The sequence below is a fragment of the Orbicella faveolata genome, unplaced genomic scaffold (genome assembly GCF_042242905.1).
Source record: "Orbicella faveolata isolate gen_17 unplaced genomic scaffold, um_ofav_v1 contig_13, whole genome shotgun sequence".
Classification (NCBI taxonomy): Eukaryota; Metazoa; Cnidaria; class Anthozoa; order Scleractinia; family Merulinidae; genus Orbicella; species Orbicella faveolata.
The window spans coordinates 2,859,665-2,875,980 of record NW_028301540.1 but is presented as its reverse complement, the minus strand read 5'-3'; the positions used below and the strand labels follow the sequence as shown (position 1 = coordinate 2,875,980).

Here is a 16,316-nt window from a genome sequence, read left to right as displayed (position 1 = left end):
ACCACAACATTGCTGTGCCTCTATGTCTGCCCAAAACATTATTTTCATTGAATGTTCAGCTGCATGACTAATTGTATCAATTCTATAGATTACAAAATTCTTGATCGTATTTATTCCTCAATCGCCCATGTGCCTATTTGTCACGTAATCGGCACACGATTATGTGGGTTTCCAATTACAGGTATCCATTTACAATGTTTTGTAACTGGATTCCTACAATATGGATACCTATGTGATGCATATGTCAGTTACGCAGTCCCTTTAATGGCTTCCCTCTCAATGTTTCCTATACAGTTTTAAACTTTTGGAAAGTCCTGCTTACTTTTTTGTCCAAAATAAGTTCTCAAAAGAGTTTCATTTTAAAATTTGTTGTTGGTATGATGAACTACTTTCTGTAGTACATGTTTACTCAATTGGACCTTGTGTGTACAATTCAGAGCACTCATGGTTGTAATTTCAAATTGGCCCCATGCTGTTTGCTTGTTTGATTTTGAAAATACTCAAGTGATCACTCCCTGAGCTGTACTCCACTTGGCCTAGTTACTAATAATAATTATTTGCTAAATGGATTTAGTTCTGTTTATACTTCAGGGTCCGGCTGGAAATCCTGGTCTGGCTGGTGAAGTGGGATTCAAAGGAGATAAGGTATGAGCAGTTTGTGTTTCGTTGCCAGTTTTAAAAAGCAGGCCAGTATTGGCAACAGCAGTGGATGGATATAACACATTCAAAATTGTGGACTGTTAGATAGCCTGTCACTCTGTTGGTTTTTTAACATGAAGATTTAGACACATCTCTTACCTGGTTTACTGATTTGACATCATCCAATCAGGAGTAAATCCAAAACCAACCATGTGTCACTCGAACATTTTCATGTGCTTCATGAAAATGTTTGTCTAAGTTGAATTATTGTAAGCCTTGATTGGTTTACTCAGGAATGTGATCTTCATATTGGTTTTACGACATTCAAGTGAAAGCTTTGGTTTTATGACACTCAAGTGAAAGCTGCTCTGAAGAGTTCAATTATTGTTCTTACAGGGGATTAGAGGGGCAAAAGGAAACAAGGGTAACCAAGGAACTCCTGGCGAAAGGGTATGAGCGCTATAGTTAACAACAACAGCAACAACAACAACTTTATTATGACTCACACATTTACAATTTTACAGAAATATATACACATTAAGTTAAAAAAGCTTGACAATTGCTGGTTTTCAGTGTCACGCAATTCAAAATAGATCAAAATAAAAATCAAAACCGGCCAATAGATAAAGTCCAGAATCTGGGAAATGAAAGAGGGTAAATATGCAAAGACTCTCACCAAAATTCTGGTCACAGTAATTTTTCTTATGCGAGATATGCAGAGAAATTTTTTACCCAAATTTATAGAGATTTGTATGGAGACGCCATGCTGGTGCCCATCCGTATGGGCACCAACATGGCGGCCGGAAACCAACAGAAACATCTGTCACTGAGTTTTGCTACAAAAGCGTGAATTCGTCCCTCAAGGAACTCTAAAACATTAAAATAATACTTTTTCTAAGACATGAACTGTTCAGATAGCCAAATTCCCCGAAATAAGTCACTTTTTTAACCATCATGACAGCTCTCTAGGCCATCATGTAAATGCTGCGTCATGCAAAAGCTTAGAAATTCAAGCGTAGTTTATCACAAAACCAAGAACCCATTCGGAGCAAAAATTTGTATGAATATTAGTTTTCAGCCGGTCTTATACATCATTTAAGTGAAATCTCAGGAAGATCAATAGTTTTGTAGGTCGAATTTTAGTGACATCATGTGAAAACCAACTATAGCAACAGCGTGAACCAGCAGGTAGCCTGGGCTAATCTAGGTGGGCCACATCTATATTTATATTAGCCCATTAATACATAAATAAGATTGTTATGCAACTACTTATAGAAGGATTTACAAAACCGTTTAATACAAGTACATTTACATATTTAGATTGACACTAGGAGCTAGGATTTACTAGAGATAAACTAAACTATAGATTGAAATTAATCAGGAACTAAATTTAACCCTTTACCCCCTAAGGCGAACGGCAGTTTTTCCCAAATCGGCAAATAAAGACACTCTGCCTGTGTACAATATGCCATTTGAAAGCCACTAATCAGCTTATTTAAGAATTGACATCAGCAGCTATGAAGGAGGAAGACATTTTGAGAGAAATTGCTTTAAAATGGGAAAATGAACGACTTCAAAAATGTATCAGTCTTATTTAAAATTTTATGACTTCAATGAGCAGATCTTCACAAGACAATTTTCATGGCAAAAATTCATAGAAATCTATCAAATATTCACAAAGTTATGACCTTGTGTGCCAATTTGCACTCTTAGAGTCTCAAATAAAAATCTACGAATTTTTTAATTGTTGTGTTCTACTCATGGCCCAGATGAACTGATGATGTGATACATGTATGATTGATTGTACAGAAGAATCTTAGCAAGATGTTTTTCTTCTGGACAGTATGGCATTCAAATAAATTAGTTATTTAAACTTCTCAAGCATACTGGTCATGTTTCATGTTATTTTATCACATGTTAAAAAATTGATTTAATCTTTTGTCCAATGCAAACTTGTATGCTCCAGATGTGAGAATGCTGACGTCACTCTTTTTTCGTTTATCAGGAATTGTGAATCTTGTAGACTAATCTTGTGCGCTCTCGATGTAAACATGTTGATCACGTTCTTTTTTTGTCCCAAAGTGGAGATTGTGTGGCTGACTAATTGCTAGCCCATTGGACTCCTGATTGAGTGGTCGGGGTTCGAGCCCTGGCTGGGAATACTGCGTTTTGTTTTAGGGCAAGACTCAACTCTCAGAGTTCCTAGCTTGGTTCATTGCATGGTTAGTTCTTTAAAATGTAAATAAGATCTTTGTGATCCTCTCAGGGTAATGTTGGTGAACCGGGAAAACCTGGCAATGATGGACAGCCTGTAAGTATTAATTAGAATTAATCCCTGTTTATGTACATGAGCAAATATTAGAAGATGTGCAACAGTTAAGCAGAAGTTCAAGCTTTAGCCTGTAAAACCAATATGCAAATTCAAATGTATGCGAGGAACTAAGCTCGTTTCAAATATGCCCTGTCTTTGTTTCTCATCATGCTACTTTTATCACAAAGGCTTTGTGCACCTCATGGTGTGATAAGGACTGATGATGATAATCACATATACCACAGGACTCTTAATTGGAATCTATGATTTTGTTAACTTTGTTGGGGTTTTAGGGAGAAACTGGACTAGTTGGTGCTCGTGGAAAGACTGGCAAACCAGGCCCTCAAGGGCAAAGAGGGCCAGAAGGATCTCCTGGATCACAGGGTCCCCAGGTACAACTGCTATGCTTAACTGTCAGTCAGTCTTTATCATATGCACAGTACAGTGGAACCCTACCAGTAATGGCTGTCCCATTCATGGAGCCACCTTGTTATTACAGTGACTTTATTCTGTCTTGAACGAAAACTAAGTCAGTCATTTTCTTATTTAAAAAAAACCCCTTTAATTGATAAGGCCACCTGATAATATGGCAAGATTTTTGTGGCTCATTGGTGACCAGATTAACGGGGTTAAAAATATTATAATTGTACCTGGCATTCAGGTGAATCACTCACAAGACAGTCAGCAAGCCACCAGGAAAGAAAATGGCCCGTTCTGTCTTCACTTATATAAACAATTTTAACCTGCGCAGTATACCCTTCATGTTGCCACACCAAAAATGTCTCTGAAATATATGCAATTGAGGTCTGGTCACAATCTAAGGTGTGTTTCTGTGGTCAGATAAATGGCTCTATTAAAATATAGGACAGTCCTCTAACTTGCACAGTACAATTAATTCTGCCATGCATTTAGGATTTATAATGGATAATAGAACTTTATGTCCTGTTCTATTGTATTTGTCAGACTGGACGGCTCAGTTAGTCGAATTTGAGAATTTCTGGGTGTCCCCATTTCATTTTTCATTTTTCTCTTCATGCATTTCTCTCTAGATTCCCAACCTCCTAGAACTTCTGCTTCCTGGCCTTTCTCCTCCTGCCACCCATATCAACCCCTATTCTCCTAGGCTCCAGCCTTCCCTGTCTCCCCCCCCCCCCCCCGCACGCACCCCACTTCAACTGAATACAAACTAACAGAACACTTTTCTTTTTCTCACCAGGGTCCAAGAGGTCAGACTGGGACTCCGGGAGCTGTGGGTCTTACTGGCGTTAAGGGTGATCGTGGAGAGCCAGGCATCTTAGGTGCTCCTGGGGAAGCAGGTGAACCAGGGCTAGGGGGAGAACAAGGCCCAAAGGGCGAGGCCGGAAGGGATGGAGCAGCAGGAAGAAGTGGCAGCCCTGGAGAGAAGGGAGGAATGGTATGTTAATGAATCTTGAGATAGATAGAGAGAGTTAAGCTTTTATTAAAATCACAGCTCTAGAGCTGAATTAGATAAAAACATTACAAATGAATTCAAATAATAAAGCTATGCTAAAATGTGATCCATGAAAACCACGAAATAAAATCATCTATAATTGCTGTAGAAAAAGCTATTCTTTAGTCTGTTTGTTTTACAAATATGAATGTGATATCTTAATTATTATTATTCAGATCTTGTTATTATTCAGTTCTTATTATTATCAGATTCTCTGATAAAAATCTGTATAATTTGTGATCAGGATTATTAATGATGTCCAGAAACACTTTGACTGTTCAAATGGGACTTTCTCAGATCAAACAGTGTCTCTAAACTAGTGAGTCCTTGTGCCTCGTGATAGGTGACATGATGGAAGATAATTCTCATAGTATGCCTCTGTAAGCCCTCCAGCTCATCTGACTTCTTTTCCCCAAATTCTTGCTAAGTTTAAAACAAGGAAAAAGCCTTTAAATGTCACTTCGCAAAATTTTCAAGTAAATGTTAGGTTTCATTTGAATGGTCGTGCAAAACACTAAGGGTTTCCTGCAGAGACTCAACAGTTAGCACATAAATGTATTACTCCTCGAGCTTTCATTTCAATTGTTGCATACCACCTTGTGCAAGAAACTAGATGCTCTAACAAGAGTTAAGCTTAGATATATTACTGCTCAGGTTGCTTCATTATCCTCTTTATCCAATTCCTTGTTGTTTGCCCCATCTTTGAAGTCCTGTTTACGACATTTCTTGAACTTGTACATGGCTCATTTGTTATCTTGTGAGAATGAGCCTGAACTTTGCTTATTTGTCAGGCTTTCAAGAAATGTAATTTGTGGACTGACCCTGACAACCTTACAAGGTTTACTCAATCTTTTAAAATTTTGCACCAGGAATTTCCATTCACTAATCTCTTTGTTCTCGGAGTGTCCTGCCTGGTATTTTTGTTTGAGTGTTCTGTATTTGGTAAATTCAACAATTATTCTTGGATTTCTGGAAAGTTTCCATTGATACTAGTTGTTTTCAATTAGAAAGTTATGGGATTTTTGGTGGAATGGATAGTGTGTGGTATCTCATATTTATTTTTTCATGCATTTATGCTAGGGTCTTCAAGGGTTACCTGGCCCTGCCGGCCAAGCTGGAGCCCCAGGAACTGCGGTAAGTACTGTTATAGGTACAACTCTTTTTTCCATTGTTCTCAAGATGATTTCCCACTGAACATTTGAACGATAATGGCAAAAATAAAGTTACCAAAAAATACTCACATCATGGTAATATTTTGAATACAGAAGTTATCAAGACTTAAGCTCTCAATCTGACCCTGCGAGAGAAAATTGAAGTTTCTCCATTCCATTTAAAATGGAGAATACAAGGTTTGGTATTAATTTTCTAGAGAATGCTTGAGAATTCAATTGTGGGGTCACTTAGAGAAATGAATTAAAGTGAGATATTTTAAACAGTATTCAAATAGTTACCATGCTATGAGTAGATTTTTAGTTGAAAACTTTTTGCATTTACTGCTTGAACTTCAAGGGTGTAGGCCATAAATCAGAGGGGAAAACTGGACAAACCAGTTACAATCATATCTTATTATCCAGGCCAAGTGCAGGGGCTGTTTTGGGAGAATATTAGCCTGAGGTCTTGATGGTGTAGACTGAGTGCAGTGAGGTCAGTGCAAAAAGACTGATACAGGGCCAATATTCTTCCAGTACAGTCCCAAGTACGCTTGGTAAATAATTGATTTATTTCATGCCTTGAATGAACATTTTTAGAAAAAAATGCCATGATCATGGACTGGAAAAACATTGCAAAAATTCAAGTGCACAATCCTGGTTGGGAGGACTTGAGGTACACTCGGGTCTGATGTGCAACAAAACAAAAGGGAAAGAAAGTATGGAAAGAAAAGAAAAAGAATCTTTTATGCAAGAGCGATTCCTTTCAGAAACTGAAGTCAGAAAACTACCAGAAAATCTTAAAGAGTGATTATGCAGGATCATTCAGGACAGTGCCTGGTCCAATACTTAGAGAATATTGGGCCAGTAATACCGACATGTGATTGGTTGATTTTCATATTGGCCCTCTCAACTAACTTAGTTGCATAATTAAGTAGAATATGGCCTGCTAATTTATTACTTGAGCACAGCACAAGAGCTTAGAGGCTTTGTACATGTGTGTACCCAGCATGAACTTGAAGCATGAACATGAACTTGCAGCCTCGATAGAATGTCATTACATATTCCTTTCATGTGCTTTCTTTAAACCTGCATCTTGCTGTTATTTTAAAGTAGGACTGAGTTTATCCAAGATGAGTGGAAATCACTTCTCCAATTTGTTTTTATCATAATATATTGAACCTTACATAAGGTCAAACTGTCAAAATGATCAGGAAAGGATTCTTTGAAATAACAATCTCTTGGTTCACTTAAACTCTGGGAAGAACATTTCGTTCATCGTACTACAAATAAACTTAAGTCAGTTAACTCTTATTCTCTGTTGAAATTTAACCAAGGTGTTTATTGATTCTGTGATTCCTTTTTTATAATATCTGATACTGAATCTCACATGATGTTATTACCATATTTTTTTTTTCCCTATAGGGTGTGCCTGGAGCTCAGGGAAGATCGGGTAGTCCTGGAGACAGAGTAGGTGTCAGTGCTGTCATAAAGTTTTGAGTTTCTTGCTGCCTTGATCTTCACACTTGTAACAAACTTGTTATGTTGTGGGTGAGCTATATCTCAACAACAGGAAAGTTCGCAAGTTCACCAGCAACTTCAAGGGTCCATTAAGTATAATTAGCAGTGACAGGCATTACAGGTTACGGCCCTTAATGCCAGGCTCAAGTATAAAACAAGTCTTTTAAGATTTAGCATTGCAGCAATAAACAGTTTCATCTTTAAATTATGGTTAGGTTGTTCAACTGTGGGTGTTGGTTTGCACTTTTGCCCTCAGTCAAAGGACTCGCATCCTAAGGTGACAATCCTAGCAGCCTTGTGCTCTAGAAACTGGAGTGGAACTCTACGCTGTCAGGCCACTAGTAACTCTACTTACCGTAGCAGAATTACAGGTGGAATTTTCTCAGCCATTTATTTTGTTGGAATGCTGTGGCACTCACAGAAGTATAAACTTAATAAGATTATTTTGAGCAGGATAATTAACCTAGTCCTCTTTCAATGCAGGGTCGACCAGGGCCTTCTGGATTACAAGGAATGAAAGGTGAAAAAGGCTCCCAGGTAAATAATAAACATTGGTACAGATATGCAGAGGATATTACACTGTGGTATGAAGATATGAATTTTCTTTCTGAGTAGTGAAAACAATATTTTATGAACGAAGGTAACAAGTGAGTTAAGTACATTGTATTTTTTTTTGGAACAAAAAAATCACATTTGTATCGTTTTGCCCTGTGTAAATTTGTTTTATCAATTTGCTTTTGACGGTAAGATTCAAGTTTATCTGTAGATACTTGAAAGTATTGTTCATTTTATATAATTTGGCAACCTGGATGGTGATGAAAAATGCCACTGCTATTGTCTCCCTGATTGGTCTTTATTTTGCAATGTGCTAACGTACATGAATTAATGAAATTTTTCGAACCCTTATGCCTCCTCTAAGATTTATACAGGATTGAATGATTGACAACCTTTAATTAAAGCAGTGTATGAAGAAGTACAATGTACACAGTTTCCTCAACTGTTATCATGATAATTTATTTAAAGTAATTCATGATCTGTTGTTAGCTAGGGAATTGGAGTTCCAGATAACTTGGGTCTCAGGTTAAAAACCTAACAAGGCCTGATACCTAACCCAACAAAGTAACAGGAAACGTCTGAGATTTAGTGAGGCTTTCAATCTATTGACCTGTTTTCATTTTCTCGTTGAAACTTTGCCTTTAAAAACGTATGTGAATGGAACTCTGGATATCAAAGCATGGCAAAAAGCATGGTTTCAAATTCAGAAGGAGGGCAACTGGTTTTCACAGGCAGGCAATACTTTTTGAACTGAAATTCTTCAGACAAAAAACTTACCCATAGATGGTTAAACCAGACAGGCAAAATCATCTGCCTAATCATCCTGGTCAGTTTGCCTGGTGACTGGCCCTTAATGAAATCTCTGAAAAAGTGGTTACACTTATGGCCTTGTTAGTACTTGCAGCTAACTTCATGCAACCAATCCCAAAATGGCAGCCTAAATTGTTCCAATCCTGCTGACTATGTATGCTGACTTCTAAGTTTGCTCTTGTTATGCTTCAGGGCGCACGTGGTCAACCTGGACCATCGGGACCTACAGGCCGGAGTGGAAAACGGGTAAAAACATCACAGTCATGTTACTGACAAAACGTTGTGACACATAACTGGGCTGTTTTGATTCTTTTGAATACTACTACCCCAAAACCAAGCTCAAATGCAACAAGCTCCATTAATTATCTCCCCCTGAAAAGTAGAGCCCATAAGCTTATTTTCTAATTGAGCCATAAAGGTCAATAATTTTTGTAAACCCCCCTACTATTCGCCTTGTCTTCCATTTCTATATTGCCCCAGTATAATCAGAGGTGTTGGATGTCATTTAAAGGAGCTCAGTCAGGGTTTGCGTATATTGAAAAGGAAATTTTGTATGAAGCCAAAATAAATCAAAATACTGTGACTGAACCTCTTTAAGAACTACAGGAGAAAAAGATTGAGGAAGATTCCCAGGTCAAACCTGATCAAACATTTTTGGTGCCAATTTGGTTGCTAATCTATGTCTTGATTGTCACTCAATGCTTGTTAATCATTTTTCAGGGTCGAACAGGAGCAGAAGGGCCGCCGGGACCTAGTGGCCCAATAGGAGCACAGGTGAGTTGTCAGTATGTGAACCTACAGCACTGTTTCAATAGGGCCATAGGTGAGTGGTTATTTGGTGGACCTACTGTTTCAATAGGGCCATAGGTGAGTAGTTAGTGTGTGACCTACTGTTTCATTAGGGCCATAGGTGAGTAGTTATTATGTGTGCCCACTGTGTTTTTTGTTGACAAACATATGGTTATATTTGGATTTTGAATTTCAAGGGAAAGTTTATTTACTGTCTGAACAACATTCTAAAAACTTGTATTGATGTTCTCCATTCTGTTATACCATATACAGATCTCTTCTCTTAAGAATTCTGTATGCTCTCAATATCTATAGACACCTTATACAATAAGTGGAGACTGACTAGCAAACTTTTGGGTTACTTTAGTTTCCAGACTCAAATGTACATTATTTTTCTGTCCTTTTATTTTTATGTAATTTTGTAATGCTGTAATTAATGTATGACCCAATAAAATTGCTGTTGTTTAATTGTTAGGGTCCTCCTGGTTTGCGTGGCGCACCTGGTGCAGATGGTCAGCCTGGCAGAAAGGTAACTTAATATAGGTTTTGCGACACTTCCTCTTTTTCCATGCATGTGAGGAAGTAGTGTCATGATGTCAAGGCAGAAAAATTGCTACTCTATGAACTTCTTGATCAACTTTTACGATAACTGCACAAATTCTTGCTCGCTTATTGGCTAATTTTCAAAGTCAATAAGCGGACAGACACGTGAATTAATAATTTATGCAATGCATCAACAAGCGAGAGCAGACAATTTGACAATTTGACAATTTGTTATCGTAAAAAACAAATTGATGTCAGTTTTTTGATGTGTCTGTCCTGTTATTGGCAATGAATTTTGTCACAACATTGTCAAAGTAGTCTGTGGATCCACTCAGCGATTGCCTTGTGGATCCACATTTACTTTGACAATGTTACGATGTAATGACTCACACAGAGTTTGTTATTCTTGAACAAGTACAGTATGAAAATTTGGAACAACCTGGAAAAAGTATTTCTGAGCTGTCAGTATCAACTGTTCAACTGCTGCATGAGATCTTTGTCAGCTAGTTGTGTTTCAGTAATCTCCCTCTTTGTCTTATAGGCAAAATGTTTAAACCCAGAATCCCATGAACTCTCTCCACCCAACCCCTGTTTGTCATTACTATGTCAGGTTTTTTGTGGACTCCCTGGTGGTGATTGTTTTCAGGAAAAAAATGTTAATAATGGTTTGGAAGAAGTATTTTACAATTGTGACAATTATGGTGAATTTATTTATCTTGTAGGGTTCACTAGGGGCTCCTGGAGCCAATGGCGCCAATGGAGCTAAGGGAGATAAGGTAAAGTGGTTACATACATGCATACATACGCACTTTATTGGAACTCCCTTTAACAGGGCTTTTCAGTCACAATAAACTAACTATTAAAAAAATACTAGAAATTAAAAAACTTATTTACAATAACAATTTAATTAAAAAGTAGTTAATATTACTTTGAATGCAAGGCTGGCATATATTCCTATTTATTATAATACGTTATTTGCTAATAAATAAATTAATCTTATTTTTTTCTCGACTTGCTTAGGGATCTGCTGGTGATCGTGGCCAGCCTGGTCGACAGGGTGCTAAGGTAAATACCTAATAATAAATTAATAATAAAATCGCAGCCAACTTGAGCATTGATCAATTTGCAGTTTAGAAATTTAGCTGAAACTTGCCATCTGAAACTTGACTACAGCAAAAACCTGTGTACAAGAGCCTACAATTTTTTTTGCAGTATGGCAAAATAGGTTCTTTTATTTTGGGGTAGGTATTGGTAATTTAGGCCAAGGAGGTTCTCAATTATTTTCTTAATTTCTAGGAAGGAGATATAGATTTTGATTATCAGAAAAAATAAAAATAAACTTGGATTTGATCCTTAAATGTGACAGTATTTATATGTGCAGCTGTATTTTGCTAAGCCTAATACAACTGATTTCAGAATTTATATGATGTATTGTTGCCTCTACATTAAGAGTTCATAATTTTATTTTAACTGTAACCCACATATTATTGATATAAGAACCTACTTGATCTTGCTTGGCTACTGGCAAGGTAGGAGGGTTCAACTGTAAGTTATTCATAGACTGACTGCCAAGTAAATGATTTTGTTCAAATTTAGTTATCACTTTACATGTCACATTTGTTATCTAGGGGCCTACTGGTCAGCCGGGAGTAGCTGGACGTGATGGCAAGACTGGTTCACCGGTATGTACAGTTCATTTACAGCCAGTTTAATTTAAAGATATTGTGGTTTTACTCTTTTGCGTAAGCTGCATATAAGTAATTGTGTTAAATTTAGAAACACAAACTTGTGGAAGCCTGGGAAGAATGATAAATAAATTTGTATTTTGGACCATCAGTGCATGGATAAACCAGGGTTTTCCCTTACGCGCATATGCGCGTCCGAGACACGCTGTTTGCCTGAAAAATGGAAAAGGGATGCAAAACGGCAAGGAGAACGGGTCCTCTCGGACGCACATGGTTCAGGATGGTAGTGTACTACTGACTTAATTTAAACCTGAATAGATCTGCGAAAAATTCTTTTGAGAATAAAATTAGAATTTGGAATCTTTGTCCTGTTTTCTTAGTCCATCTTTCAACTCCCAAATCTCGCAGATTCACTCCTTTGAATCGACTATTGCAGCGCCACCTTTTGTTTTTGTCGTTCTCAAGCTTGCTCTTGCTGCGAACTCCTCGCAGAGGCTTGAGAACTAATGCGCGATTGTGAGGCATTGTGGGGCACAATGCAAGATGGCAGATTTGGAATTACAGCCCGCGAAAAAAAAACCGCGTTTCTTGCCAGCTTGGATGGAAGAATTCATGTGGTTGAAAGAAGAAAACGAAGAAATGTATTGTGATATATGTAAGATGACAGGTAAGAAAAACACTTTCATAGCAACTGGCTATAACAATTATCAGAAGTTGGCCCTGGAAAGGCACCAAAATTCGAAAGATCACATTACGAGTATCAGTGACCTCAAGAGAAAAAGCTTTCAAGTGACAGTTGTAAATGCAAAGAATAACATTGAGTATGAAACATAGGAAATCACGAGAAGACACATTGTCCAGCTTAGAACAGTATATGTTATGACGAAGAACAACATTGCTTCTGATAACTTTATTCCAATAGTGGAACTTCAGGCTGCTAATGGATGTAGTGTCGATGCTTCTGTTTAGTTTCAGAAATGGAATCTGTTTTGGCCAAATGTGTTGAAGATATTTTGATAAAAAAACTATTTTATTTATTTTTTTTTTTTTTCTGATTCTCGCACACCTTTTATTGGACTGATGCTTCATGAAACATGTGCCATCTCCATTGAAAATAAATTAGCTATTTATGCCAAAAGTGAAAAGTTTTGAAGTTACTAAATTGTTTGCTGAACCTTGCACCCTGTTTTGAAAAGAGATGCTACTGGTACGGCTAAAGAGGCTACTAGACCAAATTTCAACTTATTTTTAGTAGCATACAAGTATGTTGAGTTAGCAGAATTTTCTGTTGTAGCTTATAACTTTCTGACTGAGTTTATAAATCAGTGAGAAATACCTTTAGAACTTTGTTCCTTTTTTAATGAGAAAACATAACAGAAACTGATTGAATAAAATATATGTTTATTTATTCTTGGTTGCCTCAATATTACTGTACAGCATATAATTAATTACCAGCCAAAAGATTAGATTGTTCTCCTGGAATTTAAAACTCTAACCGTGGTACCCCCACTTTTTTCTTCTGGACCCTCAACCTTAGGTTGAAGGAGTCCAAGGGACTCCCAAAGGAAAAATTGTAGGGAAAACCCTGGATAAACATTTTTAGAAAAAATGACAGTAGGTAGTTTTGGTAGTTTTAGTAATTTTAATAATTGTATATTTTATATTTTAGATCTGTGATACTTGTATTTCTTATTTTAGATTTTAATACTTTTTATTTTATAGAGGACCTCCTTGAAAACCACGTATTTACGTGACGGGCGCTTCCTCTTTAAAGATTGTTTTTATTATTATTATTGTTATTGTTATTGTTATTGTTATTGTTATTGTTATTGTTATTGTTATTGTTATTGTTATTGTTATTGTTATTGTTATTGTTATTATTATTATTATAAACCTCTAAGTTGTAGCCAGGGCTTGAGTAACTTTTTATTCTCACCTGCGCGATGGGCAAGGGATGAGGCAAGTTGTCTGCCAATTAAATCATTAAAAGAGCAAACTAAAACCTGCCCAGGGCAAGCGAAACTTGAGAGCTACTTGTCTCAAGGGAAAGCTGGACTTCACCTTTTTTTTTTGAGCCTTGGTTGTGTAATTGTTAAGTAGATCGTTACTCAGTGGTTTGTTTTAAGACGCAGTAACGCAATCTTGTACAAGAATAATGTTGAGTATAACAGAATCCTTTTGTTTGCATTTTCTAAAAGCTAGAGATAAAAATAATTGCCTGAAATAACACCAAAAACACAAGTTTCCCCATAGGAACTCGAGAAAATAAATTTCAAAGTTCAGAGAAATTGTGCAAACATAGGTAAAATTTCATCATCAGTTTTATTTCAGTTAAATTTCATTTGAAGGAAATAATCTTGGTTCAAAGTTTTTTGTCCGCTTGTTACTCAAACTTCTGGTGGATACCTTCTTAATATTTATTTTAGGGTGACCCAGGAGCTGATGGCAAACCAGGAGCTGCAGGACCTCAGGTATGACTGGTCAGCAGTTCATTTTGGAAGATAATATCCTTGATACCAAGATCTTCAGGCATGAAGTAATGTATCAAACATGAAAGACCATGTCTGACCACATGTCCAAACATTGAGAAGAAAGTTGAAAATAGGATGCTACCGGATTATTTTTGACAAACTTCAAGGTGTTTGGAAATCTTCTTAATTGAAACTAAAATTAAGGAGAAAACAGGGAGGTAAAATTGTAAAAATCTATGCTGATTAAGATAAGATATCCAAACACTGTCACTGTCATGATTTCCTTGATAAACTTGATAAACTTGATAAAATCAATTAATTGTTAATGAATTTGAGAACCACAATTTCCAGAATTTACATTGCAGTACTTTGAATTACTTATATGTTGACTAAAATGAATCAGAATCATTTAGTAGTTGCTTGCAATAGAGAAAACTTATTTCTATTGAAATCCCAAGAGTGGTCATGGTACTTTAGCAAGCTACATGTATAAGAAGTGGGAGCAGTTGCTTAAGAGAGATTTTAATTACGAAGTTTGAGAGTCTTGCAATTCAAATGAAGTTTCATAGTCACTGTAAATAGAGCTGTTAGCTTGCACAAGTTGCTGCAAGGAGACTGTAGAGGTACTATACAGCAGGGTATTGAATAGACCTGCTTTTGCAAAGGACATCTGATTGGTTTGAATTGATACAATACTTCAATATATTCTGTATAATCAGGGAGCACCTGGAAACCCCGGACCAAGCGGCTTAACAGGAGCAAAAGGAGCAATGGTTAGTAAAATAGAGAATAGGTCAAAATTTCCTAGGGATATTGCATGATTACTATTATTATAATTATAGGGCAGTGTGGCTGAGTGGCTAAGGTGCCAGACTTGAAATCCAAAGGGTCTTACTCTGACCACTAAGCTGGAGTTGTTTCTTGGTAGACCCTAGTTCGACTTATCAGTCATGTTTGTAAATAGCCAACTGGTCTGTCTCCCCCAGTTGAGATTTTTAAGCGTATTATGTTCATTTTAAATATTGTTTTATTCCAGTTTAAGTGGTATACCTGAGAACTAGCTAGGTGGGTGTAGCTAAATGCATGGACCATTACATGTATAAAAAACAACAATATTTGATCTGTTGAACTACTGGAAAAATGCTGAATAATTGTTATTGTATGGCAGCCGGGAATGAGCAAATCAATCAACCACAGGCTGCCTGCAAGTCAGTCTGTGTGATCTTGACCCTGACCAGGGTAAAACGTGACTGATTTGTCCGACAAGTTCATAACACCTTTTGCCCCAAATATCACAATTTGCATGTCATAACTCCTGGTTTTCATTACTTGGTTAATTAAGTCGCAACTCTTCTCTCTAGTTTCCTAAAATTGACATTCATTGGATTACAGGCCTCACTATTTTATGGTCTATACAGTATGGGGCCCAGTTCTCGGCCACAAAAAACATAAACTTGTATTTCTTACCTTAGAATAGCCGTAAGGACTTAAAATTTCACACATAACTAGCTTCAGCATTCAGTTTACACCTGTAGAGCTATCAACTGCTCAACGCTGTTTTCTCCTGAGTAATAATGAAAATGGCGGCTTCGTTCATGGGTCCAGTTATCGGTCAGTGGGCCCAGTTCTCGGCCACAAAAGAGTGCACGCAATTCCTCAGAATAAACAATGCTTTATTACCATTTTTTGTTGTTAAATCACTTATAAGGCTTGTGTTTTGATATTTCAATCACAAATTACCCTTAAAGAGCTTTGTTTCACATTAGAAGAGGAAGTTTTTTGCACACCTAGCTTTTCTCTTAAGTGCAGTCAAGCGAGGCTGAAAAAGAGTTGGGTATCTAAACCAGGGTTAAGTCAGAGCTCATAGTTTTCAGCATGCCACCCCATTACAGCTTTATTTTTACAGCCGACTTGACACGAATACTCCACACAAAACTATGAGCGCTTCTAGTGTTGTAGGCGAGCAGAGTGGCCGAGAATAGGCAAATACGCAAAAGTACTAAGGAAATATTGAGGAGTGAATTTAGGTCAAAGAATTAAACAGGCCAGGAAAGTTAATATTTAACAGATAGCTTTATCACTCTACATCCTTTATGCCAAGAATTGGCTCATTTGGGCTTTCTAGACAGACAAAATGTAAACTTGAATTAAACCATGTAATTTGAGTAGCCGTAAACAAACACGTTTTGGGGGAAACCAAATTCACCTACCTTCATGTCACCTCAACATGCTCACAGAAAAACTTGGCAGGACAAAACAAAACTCAGCAGAACGGAAGACAAGCAATCAAGCTACCTTTGGAAACAATTGCTTTTTATTCAGATTCATTTGTAGCATGAAAAATAAATGCTGAACAAAAAGTGGCTGAGAACT

At 37.0% G+C, this 16,316-nt stretch overlaps 1 protein-coding gene across 2 annotated transcripts in view; it reads left to right on the top strand.

Annotated features, from left to right (window-relative positions):
• The window catches only part of LOC110053899 (uncharacterized), a 59,719-nt gene that overhangs the window by 11,075 nt on the left and 32,328 nt on the right, over nt 1–16,316 (top strand). For both annotated transcript variants that reach the window (XM_089284058.1, XM_089284059.1), the window contains exons 11-26: nt 592–645; nt 1,036–1,089; nt 2,906–2,950; nt 3,244–3,342; nt 4,167–4,364; nt 5,502–5,555; nt 6,995–7,039; nt 7,574–7,627; nt 8,648–8,701; nt 9,176–9,229; nt 9,720–9,773; nt 10,510–10,563; nt 10,808–10,852; nt 11,416–11,469; nt 13,899–13,943; nt 14,663–14,716. In XM_089284058.1, coding sequence (XP_089140184.1) covers nt 592–645; nt 1,036–1,089; nt 2,906–2,950; nt 3,244–3,342; nt 4,167–4,364; nt 5,502–5,555; nt 6,995–7,039; nt 7,574–7,627; nt 8,648–8,701; nt 9,176–9,229; nt 9,720–9,773; nt 10,510–10,563; nt 10,808–10,852; nt 11,416–11,469; nt 13,899–13,943; nt 14,663–14,716 — 1,017 coding nt within the window. The remainder of the gene's footprint in view (nt 1–591; nt 646–1,035; nt 1,090–2,905; nt 2,951–3,243; nt 3,343–4,166; nt 4,365–5,501; nt 5,556–6,994; nt 7,040–7,573; nt 7,628–8,647; nt 8,702–9,175; nt 9,230–9,719; nt 9,774–10,509; nt 10,564–10,807; nt 10,853–11,415; nt 11,470–13,898; nt 13,944–14,662; nt 14,717–16,316) is intronic.